The sequence below is a fragment of the Rhinolophus sinicus genome, linkage group LG15 (assembly GCF_036562045.2).
Source record: "Rhinolophus sinicus isolate RSC01 linkage group LG15, ASM3656204v1, whole genome shotgun sequence".
Classification (NCBI taxonomy): Eukaryota; Metazoa; Chordata; class Mammalia; order Chiroptera; family Rhinolophidae; genus Rhinolophus; species Rhinolophus sinicus.
In genome coordinates this window covers 29,696,916-29,709,269 of record NC_133764.1, presented here as the reverse complement: position 1 = coordinate 29,709,269, position 12,354 = coordinate 29,696,916, and the positions used below count along the sequence as shown (strand labels likewise).

The 12,354-nt window shown below is 36.0% G+C and overlaps 1 protein-coding gene across 8 annotated transcripts in view; it reads right to left on the bottom strand.

Moving 5' to 3' along the window:
• Positions 1-7,333: 7,333 nt before the first annotated feature.
• The window catches only part of HELZ (helicase with zinc finger), a 134,045-nt gene continuing 129,024 nt past the window's right edge, over positions 7,334-12,354 (bottom strand). For all 8 annotated transcript variants that reach the window (XM_019733019.2, XM_019733024.2, XM_074320765.1 and 5 more), the window contains 2 exons: positions 11,543-11,792; positions 7,334-7,912 (listed from right to left, as the gene is read on the bottom strand). In XM_019733019.2, the coding sequence (XP_019588578.1) occupies positions 7,578-7,912; positions 11,543-11,792 (585 nt within the window). In that variant the 3' untranslated portion in view covers positions 7,334-7,577. The remainder of the gene's footprint in view (positions 7,913-11,542; positions 11,793-12,354) is intronic.

Genomic DNA, 12,354 nt, shown 5'->3' with positions numbered 1-12,354 from the left:
AAATTATCATTGAGTTCTGCTACGAGAGCTAGTTTTACCGATTAGGATTATGAATAAAATCAAAGTGCTGTGCTTAACTTCTGTGAGGCTTTTGACCTTAAAAAGAAGCAGAGAATTAGGGTTCACACGTAATAAACAGATCTCCAAATTATTAAAAAGGCATTTTATTATAAATACATTTTAGTTGTAGCAGTAAAATACATTTTGTGTTACCATGAATCTTTTAAAACAAAAGAACTTCACTGAGACAATGATCACAATGTAGGAACTGTAGACCCCCAAATTGAAAAAAACTTGTTCTAAGAAACCAAAGTGGCTAAAGCAATTCCAGAACTAAGTTAAAAAAGAAAATGATTTAAAAAAAAAAAAAATCCTAGAGAGTGGCTTTGGGTTATTTTACTCTTTAGGTACTAGAACCTCTCACCTGAGGTATCATTAACTTCAACGAAAAAAATTTTTGTTATAATTTTGCCATAAATTATGATGATTAGATTGGCTGCATGGCTGGTACTTCTAAGAGATGGAAACTGACCATCTCAGGTTTACGTAGCCTCCCTTTGGAAGACTTGCCAAAATAAGACCGAGTATGAATTCACTAAGTAATGGATCATATGAAGTTAGCTGAACAAGTTTAGATAAGAACTGTTTTTGAAGCATTAAAAAAAAAAAAAGCTGTTACTAATAACAGGACCCTTTAATAAAATCCAAAATAAAACCCACTACCTTTATAATTTAGAGGAGAGGTATTTCAATCACCATATTTACCTAGGATACAACTACTACATATAACCAGTACCTTCATGGGTTTCCAAGAATCAGGTCAGATGACTGGCACAGAAAGCGGATACAGTACAATGTCATATACATGGATTTATAGGAAGCAGACATGGTCTGGATACATGAAAATCCAGGACCCTTCTTCTGTATGGGAGGGGGGCTGACATTCTCAGGTGTGACTGACACGCTAGGACTTCACCCTGGACAAAGGAGCCCTCTGATCTACTGAAAGATAGAGAGAGGTCTTGGCATACAAGGCAGAGTGCAAAGCAAATGTAACTAAACCCAAGCTCCCTATGAGCTGGAACTGGGTAGAGTAACCTGTGCGAAACCTAGGCAATCCCCACTGAAGCTCCTCAAGCCTTTCCAGCGGGAAGTCCTGTGTTAAGAATTCCAAAGCTGTGCATTCTACGGAGCTTATCATGGGTGAGGACTTCACATCTAAGTTATTCTACAGTTACCTTAGAAGTATTTTGTCTCTTTCTAGTATCTCAGTAAATTCAAAGCCAAACTGAAAACCAGAGGCAGAGCCCAAAACCCCTCAAGCTACAGTCCAGGGGGGATACAAATGACAAGGACAGTAACACACAAATTTCAAAATGTCCAAAGACCTGTCAGGCTTATTATAAGACAGTTTCCTTCTCAAAAATAACTTGCTCGTATGTGCGCACCTATGGTTTAGGAATAACTCATGCTGTGTAGCCAGTAGCTTCCCCTAGACTGTTTTGCAAACATATATAGATTTTTTTTTAAGGTAGCAAAGTAATCAGAGACAATTATCAATTTTCTGCCATACACAACACTTCAGCCTCCCCTACCACCTGCTGATATGGCAGAGAATCCAAAATAATTCTGTTAACCTGAGAAACACATAATTTGAAAAGAAATCCTTTGCCCTCACTTCCCCTATCCCAAAAAAGAACCCATAAAAACTACAAATATATTATTTGGGGACGATCCATTGTTTTCAATGCTCCATGTCACTGCCATCTTAGGGCAGCGCCTTCTCTACTTACTGCCTCGATCAATGCAAAGTGCATCCTCGTGACATTCTGAGGGTGCCCGTCCTTCCACAATTCTCGTCTCCATGTGTACAGATTATCAAGATGGTCTCTAAGCACACCAAACACATGCACAGCTTCCAGACCAAAGCCCAGGCTGCAGTGTACACAAATCCAAACTCACCCCAGAAATGAAAGCGCTCCTGCATCCTCATGTGGAGGGTACCACAGACCTTAAAGGGGGCGGGCACTGGGAGGGAGGCGGCAGCCAATCAGCAGGGCTTGTCACTCCACAGAGCTTTCTCCATGAATGCTGCACGCATGGCATCAGAATTATAAAAATGTCTCAAGAGCATGGGTTTTTATACCGAGTAAATAAATGCTTGGTTGAAAAGAACTTCAGTCTCTCTAGACCAGTGGTTCTCGAAATGTGGTCGCGGGACCAGCGGCATCAGCATCACCTGGGGACATGTTGGAAACGCAAATGACCGGGCTCCAGCCCGGCATCAGAAACTCTGGGGGTGGAGTCCAGCAGTCTGTGTTCCAGTAAGACTTCCAGGTACCTCTGATGCTCGCCTAACCTGGAGACCACTGCTCTATCCTGCTCAAAGTTCTAAAATCTGAAAACCAGGACAGACCTGTGAATAGACACGACTGTGTGACTTTTACTGTGTTGAAACCTATGTAATTTGCCACCCCTTCCCCTTAACTTTCTCAAACATAAGAAAAAAAGTATTAATGAAAAAATTTATTTCTAAAAATCAAACATTTTTAAAAGTAATACTGATTTCCCCTCCTACACATAGTTCTAAGGCAGGCAGTCACACATGCTAGAATGCAAAATAAAATACAGGAGACCTCATAGAGGAGGTGCAGAAACAGCTAAAAAGACTCCCCAACAACATAATGAAAGTTCCATAATATTGTTTAATGAACTCATAGAATTATATAAAACTTACTATGCTTTATGCTTAATATTTGTATCAAAATAAAATCTCTCTGTTGAACAAATTGCAAATAAAGTCTGGTCTAATACTCTGATTACTGAAACTATAATATATGAATGTCTCTAGGTTTTCTTAACACTCCAGTTTTAGAAGCTTTAGACTACTTTTTAAACTGGGTTTAGGATTTAACCACAGTCCACATTACTAAATCTAGATTCTTCTATTAGGTACCTCCCTTCAAAAACACATTTAGAAACTCCTGTGACTGTTTCCTTAAAGTTTATTCCAAAGTAGATGTTTTCAATCATTTCAAAAATTTTAAACGTTACATTAAAAATTTGCTTTTAAACTGTTTAATCTGTTCGTCTAAATAACAATGCCATTTGCTGAATGTTTTATAAGAATGTTAAACGTTAGTCAAAGTCACTTCTTGTAACAATGGTCTTAAAGTTGCTAATTAAACATGTATGAAAGTAGTTAAGTGGGAATTTAGCAGCTTTACAGAAAAAAATCTCAGCAAGTAAATATCCAACCTCAAGTAGACAGAAAATGTGAGAAGCCTGCCATAAAGAGCTGTTTAAAGACTAACAGGCCACTTACTCTTTCACGTGATGGACATCACGAAAGTGGTCTTTTGAACAAGAAATGTTCGAACTGTAACATTCCCCATTATTTCTAACTGCTAGGTAGTTTGCGGATCAGATAACAAAAAGGGGAGAGAAAAATCAGATCCATTAAAACATTTACGAGCAATTTAGGAAGACGCATAGGATGGTGGTAGAAATTAAGGGTTTTCATATGCTAAAGGAATGGTTAGCAAGAAATAATGTTTAGTAAATCATAAAAGACAAATTACTACCTTTCTGGAGCGGGAAGAAAAACCAATAGTAGCCTAACATTTTAAGGCGGCAATTTGCATCTTTCAATACATTTAAAGTTTCAATCTTGTATTTTTTTATAGACTTTTTCTGGGATTCCCTTTTTAAAAACAACTCCAATATGAAACAATGCTATCTAAGTATAACAGGTGTCTCTTTTTTAAGGACTTTTCCAGTAAATCTTATTTTCTCAATAATAGTTGAAATCTAAAATTCATCTTGAAATTATTTTTCACAACCTGGCTCTTAGGCAAGGTGGCTCTCTCTAGACAAGGTACCTAGAGATACATTCTTATATGTTTATAGCTTTGCTCTTGAGATGTACATTCATGGAAAATACTAAATGTGTAAAATCAACTACACTAGAGCAAGATAATACTATATATTAATTACTTCAAAGTTAGAAAATTCAGTGAGCTTTCTCAGCAATTTCAATGCTTCCATAAACAAGGAAACTGTTTTTACAAATAGGTCTTGGAGATTGCTGTGTTTAATTAGCTAATGCTTATTCAGTGGGAATTCTGCTTATTTTACTTATTCTGCAATTCTGTGAACCGAAAAGACCAATTGATGTATATACCAAACCTGAACTTATTCTAGAATCTCTGATGAAAAAAAACCCACAAAGCAGTTTGTTATTTCATATATACAAAATGACCTAGATAGAAAGCATGTCTGAGGAAAGGAAAATTAAGGTCATGTTAGTTTAAATGGTCAATAATTAACTACTGATTAATCAAAAACAAAGTTCTGCTATAACAAGTTGGCAAGGCATATGCCAAAATGGCAACTAAAACCCCTTTGAAAAACACACCAGAAATTATCCATGTTACACTGAATGAGGCTGTTCAAATCTTAACAAAAATTCATTTTTCGATCAGGAAAAATACGTTAGCACGAATACTCTACCTTGCAAATTCTATCATCCAAAGGAATTTCTTTAAGGTCAAAAAAGAAAATCACTAAAAGAAATTAAAAAGTGAAATGACTAAAAAACCATTCTGGCAAAAAAAAAAGGAAACCAGAGTGACACAAAGAACAAAGAAGTAGAAAGACATCATGTGAATGATTAACCTCACTTAGAATAAATCTGTTCTAGAAGAAAAGGAAATTGGTAAGACTTGGTATCATACAATAGCTAACACCAAGGTTTCTTTAAAAAAAAAAAAAAAAGGAAAAAAGTTCCATCTGAATTCTAAGGTTGAACCTAGTGTAGAAGTTGTTTTATAAGTCTTATTTGTGGGTACTCGCTAATACTACCCAAATAATACCGAAACAGCATGAACTGTACTCAGAAGCCATGCCTCATTTCAATGGAAACTTACAATGATTTCTGCAGTAAGACTTGCTCAAAACTGGTTAAGATATTATGCATAAATGACAGATTTAAAGCACGGTTGGAAAGATGGCATTAAGTATTGCTGAGAAAGAGTAAGCTTGCTAGCGGTGGAAATACGCAATCAAAGCAGAATCTAAAAGAGTATCAGATGGAAACATTCGAATCCCTGACTGGCTGTAGAAGCAATAAGGAAATGAACACTCAGACACTTACAGCAGAGCAGGAGACTAATACGTAGCTATTACTTTTAGTTTGTTTAGAAATAACTGCTTAGAACAGGGATATCACAACAGCTTCCTTATCCAAAGCTTCCATCACTTATGTATCTATATAAGGTGGTGGGGTGTGCACAGGACCTCTTTAAGTATAAATATAAATAATTTAAAAACTGATACTTTTTAAAGATTCAAGTATGGAAAACAGAAAATTAGGCAATTACTTCATGACAAGGGGTTAACCCTGACATGACAGTTCTATCTTCATATTATCAACATGCTTTTGAACACATATCTGGCTTGTGTTATACAGTCCTGTATATTTGTGGGGGGTGGGGGAGACTCATCATTGACAAGAAAATTATTTTTCATAGACATCCTCACATTGGGGAGATCTAGTTTTCATTTGGGCTATGTCTTGAGTTTTGTCAGAGAGTCGGAAATACACAGCTATATGGCAAAATTCTTCTTTTCTTTGTGACTAAAGTGTGTTGCGTAAAATCTGACATAGCTAACTGTGGAGAGCTGACATCATACAGAGAAAACGTGATGCGGTAACTTGCTGGCTCCGTTTTCCAACTGTGATTTATACTAACCATTAGCACGTCTGTAGTCTGCAGGTTACACCTGCCACCTGCCACAGAGACCCGCAGCCTGACACGTGAAGCCACATACAAATGAACTGTGCTCTGAGCAGAGACAGAACTCAAACGAGGCACCCTTCATTTGTCCTGCAGCTTGATAACCTTTAACTAAAGGCACTCTCTTCTACGTTATCTGAGGATTACAGGGGTTGTGGCTGGCCAATGGCAACTAAACTCCAGTCATAGAAGAGATGTAAGTAGTTTTTCTTTACCCCTGCCACTTTTCCACCCCGTTTTAAAAGCCTACTGCAAACAGGCTGTACGCGTGTGAAGAGGATGGCCTTTTCAAAAGTCATCCTCCAAAACACTGTTCTTGAATGGGTCATCAGGACCCATTGGTTCACTCGCCATGTTTCCCAACCTCATCTTATTTAAAAAAAAAAAAAAAAAAAAAAAAGGTATATTGTAGTTTCAAGATATTTCTGAAGTATAAAAGCAGTACGACTAGATCAGGAAAACAATAAGGACATGCATCTCTTCAAAAGTGTTACAAGACCACAAGTTTTAAGAGGGTAAACGTTTTCCTTTGGATGTTACCAAAGTTCATTCAAAACAATTTTTAGACCGTAGAATATTTAAGATAGCTATTTAAAGTTTATATTTTTGTACAAGTTCAGTGGGGTTATTTTCGAAGAATCAAAAGACATGAAAAACAAGGGTAGTTTTTTGCCCCAGATTTTGATGAATTTTGATACATCTTTGACAAACATTGTATTTCTTCTTTAATGGTGTTCCTCAAACAAAACAGTTAGCAAAACATTTGAATTGCCATGTATAATGTCACATTGTAATGTAAACATCAAATAAGGTACCCAAATTTTTACTGGAGGGGGGAAAAAAAAAACCTTAAAGCGGCACAATTCTTGATACCACTGGAGTGGGGAGAGCCAGATTACAAACATTTACACATGCATAGTGAGGGAAAAAAGGATTTTACTAAATTCACGCATTTTTAAAATAGTTATTAAGTCTACTAAGCACCAACAATCCTAAAAATTTTTCAGCTTCATGATTTGTTTAAAAAAAAACCACACTATCAAATTAACATTAAAAACAAGCTTGAAGTGTAGCTTGTCCAAAAATAACTAAGTATGCCAATGTTTTTTCACTATATAAAAAACAGTGGCATACAAAATACACCTGCAAAGAATGCCTTTAACTCTATCCTACAGTGGATGGAGATTACAACAGCACATCACACAGTCTAAAACTATAAAAGTTTTAGAATGCAGCATCTTGTCACAAAAAAAAAAAAAAAAGCTGATAAAACTTAAAGTATTTAGAAGATGCTGCCCCTTTATTTTAAAAAAGTTTTAAATGAATTTAAGCAAAAATAACATACATTTGTACATCAACTGGCCATTTCTGGTACAGAAACCCAGCATATGGTAATATTATTGAATAAATGTAAATGCTACTTACAACTTTTTTTCTTTTTAAATACATTTTAGACAAACTTTTTTCTTTTTTTTTTATAGTTGCACAATTAACCTCTTAGCTGCTAGCTTGATGCAAACATATGTAACAATACACAAATTTAAAAATATTTTTTATTCTACATAAAAGCTGTCAAAATTCCGACTCACGTCAAAAATGCAAGATAATGGAATATACTTTTAAAAAATTAGTTGCAAGTCTAGCAGCAAAGCCATTAAGTGAGAACATATTTAATATTAAAACAAAGGGAACTGTGCATCTATAGATGAGGTCCAACTATCTTAATTCTATCGATACAAACAGAAATGAAAACATTCTCCCTGGAGGGAAAAAAAGTGATTATTTAAAATAGGAGTAAAAGCCATTGCTGCCCGAGGAGCTCCCCAGGCTAAGTTCCTGGAACAGGGACAGAGGGTCGCTGCTCTTCTTGGCTTGCTCGGGTGGGGGCCGGGGCTTGGGGGGGGCCCGCAGAGCGCTGGCGTAGGACATGGCGGGCTTGCTGCCCCCACAGCTCTGCGGGCTGCTGCTGGCGGCCGACTCCGCGATCTGCTTGTTGGGCAGGAGTGGGGGGAACTGGCCGAGATGCTGCAGCACCTTATAGTTGAAGGAACTGGACACCTCAAGGTTTTCGGACTTCAGTTGATCCTCAGAGGGTTTGACGGTCTTGGGTGGAGCTACAAGCAGAAAACACGGAGTTAAAGACAGGCCCACTAATACTGTGCATCTCCTCAACCCTGTGTCACAGCTGGGTCTCATCTCCGGGAACTCAGTGACAGGAGGGCCACAAGGGCGGATGACGTCTGCCACAGACGGTCAAGTCACAACACATCTAAGCAAATTCTCTGTCTCATTAACACTCAGAAAATAATTAACTATGTGAACTGGAATAGCTAACAGAAAAAATAAAGGTCAAGTCTGAAGGTTTGCTTCAAAAAACTCATTTGTACAATTGTACATTTTCATATTTATTGTATTAACTGCTCATAGTTTGAACATGGGAACAAACATGTTCTTTCTTAAATAAAAATAAGTCGTATTCGCAGACTTCTGGTCAAAATAGCTTTTATTATTAACCTAAGTAATAGTAGTGGATTCCACTTCTTAATAATGCTACCTTTCCTTGTAATGTATATTATAAATAAACATGGAATAAGATGGAGGAAAACAACTCTAAACTTTGCCTCATAATCTGCCTGACTTTCAAGGTCCTGTAAAATTTGACTCTACTCTTTCTAATTAATTTTAATGTCCACTAAATCATAACTTGTTTTCAAACGGTGTTTTTGTTTTCTATCTTTTAAAAATTTAACTAATGTTATATTGGATTATAATCATAATACATATTTATTGAGGATAACTTGAAAATTACACACACACACACACACAAAAAAAAACCAAAGAAGAAAATAAGTCATTCATATTCCAAAACATCAGAGATAAGCCTTAATTTGTATATTTTTTTCCTTAGGGCATTATATAATGCAGATATTTCATAACTTATTTAAGTAACCTCTTGTTTTTAGAAATTTGAATTATAGCCAATTTTTCACTTTTATACACTGTGATAAAGGTTATCACAGATAAATATTTTAAAATATTCATGACTATTTCCTTAGGATAAATCCCTAGAAATATAATGGCTGGGTCATATGGCATATACAAAATAAAAGCTTTTGATAATTATGGCCAAACTTCCCTGCAGGAAGATACTGCCAATTTATACTGAACCAACTATGTTGACCTTACTCGATCACAATACTGGTATTATCATTTTTTTAAATCTTAGCCTATGACATACAAAATCTTGTTGTAGCTCTAATTTGCATATCTTTGATTATGGGGTTTTATGGACGTTTTCCCCTATGTTTATTACCTATTTGTAGATTGGGAGGTTCAGGTAAAAATATTTCATTCTTCAGTCTTAGTATTTCATTGACTTGATATGCTAACTTCATGGTTGTCTTTTAAAACTTTAAAAATTCATAAAATTGTTCAAAATTTTTTAAACCACTTAATATCCTTCTAGAACATTCATCTCTTTTCTGTCTCTATGTTACCGATTTTGTGAATGAAATAATTGCTTTCAAGAGCATTAGTTTAACAAACAGTTTAGTATAAAAATGGCCAGTACTAACACAATACATAAAATAAACATCTTATTGGCTATTCAAGAACTCACTATTTTTATTACTAAGATTATTATTTAACCATGTTCTCATTTTCATGACACTATCATCAATTTAAAATGTTTTCATTTAAATAATACAAAACAATATTTTAGAGGCGGTTTAACCTAATGCCTACTTTCCTAACTGTGAATTTAATACCTCTATTAATGTATCATATATACTGCAGATAAGAGCAACTATTCTTTAAAACTATGAATTTTACTAATCTGACAACCAATGATCTTTTTCAAAATACATATCTCTGTTGAATCTTACATTTTCATCCATGTATTAAAAGAAAATGTCTGATAAGGCATGTCTTGTCACCAAGATAAGTGAATATATATTATTCACATCCGTGTTAGATAGGCGAAGCCCAGCTGCACCACCCTGGAACCACCACACGTAAGGCCCTGCGGTGCGGCTGGGTCACCCCTCAACTGCAGAGGACCTATTTTCATTATCTCCTTACTCAGCAGGCACTGATAAGAGCCTGAAGCGTGATCAGTGACAAAATGGGAAATCCAAAGTGCAAAAAGGGCAAAGACATGGTCTCCGCTCTCAGGCTTAACAACAGTGGAGAAAATATTTTCCTTCTGATTTACCACTGGCAATTGCTATGTTCCTCTAAAAATACACACACACACACACACACACACACACACACACACACACACAGAGATAGACAAGAAGTTATGCTTCAGGATATTAGTGATTTTTGAATTAATTTTTTAATACTTAACTGTTACTTCCAACTAAATAGCACTATAATTTATCTCTTAACAATGAAGAAATAATTTTATATTTGTGAAAAAGATACCAGAAATGACATGCACTTTGGGCATTTGTTCAGGAACTTTCTACCTCATTGATTCAGGTCAGATTTTTATTGATTTTGGCCAAAAGCTACCCTAAAATTTAGGTGGCAAAAAGAAGAGAAATGATGTCATCTTTTAAATAAATTATAATAAAACAACGAAAGTAAATTTTCATCACTGATTTGTAATTTAGATGTTTCTCAGGAAATTCAAACATGAGAATATAAGCGTATTTATGTTAGACTTTTATAATGACAGAGCAACTCCAGGTAAAATACAGCAGCTTATACCTGGCAGGTACTAAAGAATGTTTCAAGATTACAATGACAATGTCTCTTGCCAGGAAACAAAACCAAAATCTTTTTAATGCGTTTTATCCTACCATATTTACTGTTCTAAACATATGCTTGTATGTCACATACTCTAAAATCGGTCAGTTACAGAAACAATGGATTCACATTCTACAGGTGAGCAAAATTAATTTCAAATACAAAGGGGACTACCAGGGCAGAAATTCACCAAAGGTCACACAGACTTTTCACAAAGATCAATGTCTACAGCCTACAAAGAGAAGGCTATAGATTACAGAACTCAAATAGTACCATTCATTTCTTTACATTCAAAATACATCCATAAAAAAAGAGTGGACAAAGGAAAGATAAAAGTGCATTCAAGTTCAAGGTTAAAGAGGAAGACTTTAAACATGCCCCCATACAAGTTTAGAGCCTTGTCCATTCCAAGGCCTTGCCATGCTTGCTTTTTTTTTTTTTAACTCTTTAGCCTTGGATTTCTCAATTCATTAGAACACAGGGAATAAACAAGGGATATCTAAATCTCAAAATGTTAGACTTTACTGGTTTCTCTCATGGCCAAACTCTACTGTATAGTAAACAGTCAACAACTTTATTGACAGAAAACTTTGAAAACTGCTGTTGACCTAACCAATTCCCACCACCCCCAACTCTTAAGAAACAAACAAACAAAAACAGAAAACAAACTTTTCCCAAGCAAAGGTATTCTATCTAGTATTTAGAAATATGTGTTAAGTTCCATTACTTCTTTGATTCGTTGATGGGTTAAAATGATTGGTTCCCAAATATGGGTAGATCTACTTACATTATTCCAGACCATAAAATGGAATCAATACAGTCCCAATTAAGATGTATGCCTGAGGCACACCTACAAGCTATGACCGTTAAATATTGTTTAAAGATAATAATGCAAATGGGGAGTATGGGTGGGAGAAGAAAAACTATTAAATGTCCAGGAGCTGAGTAGTTAAAATTACAGTGTTAGCAACCTACCAACTCTGTCTTACCTATCAACTCTCTGGGCTGAGCTGTCCTGCTGGAGCCATTGCACGGAATGTTCTGGTAGGGGGTAGGTGAGGTGTTTATCCAGGACTCCGGGGATGAAAAGTTGAAAGAAGATTGGTTATTATGGTCCTGAAGCTCTTTACACTGAGCAAGGCTGTCTTGAGGAGTGCTCACTTCTTCAGAACAAGGCTGGACTGAGCTAGATGAGATTCTTCTTTGGTACAAGGGCCGACCAGGTCCTCTGGGCTCATACTACACAAAGAAAAAGGACATTTCATGAATCAGTGAAACGTACACCCCCTTCCCTTAGGTACACGGCAATCTCACTGTATCAAATAGAAATTCTCAAAATTATTCTCTTCTGTGACCATGAACACCCCCCGTCCCCAAAGCAGGCTGAACTCTGGACATGGTATCAGGAAATGTGGGTTTAAAACTCATTTTGGCACTTAGTAGCTGGTCCAATGACAACATACATTCAATTTCTGATTCTGTTTTCTTGTCTGTAAAATATAGAGCTGAGCTTCCTCTCTTCAGTTCTAAAATTCTATTGATGTTTTAGGTAACATTAGATTAAGAATAAGAATGAAAAGGGGGCTGGGTGAGACAGGGGAAGGGATTAAGAAGTACAAATTGGTAGTTACCAAAGTTATGGGGATATAAAGTACAGCACAGAGAATATAGACAATAATGTTGCAACAACTATGTATAGTGCCAGGTGGGTACTAATTGGGTATCACTGCATAAATTATATAAATGTCTAACCACTATGCATGCTGTACACCTGAAACTAATATACAATAATACTGAATGT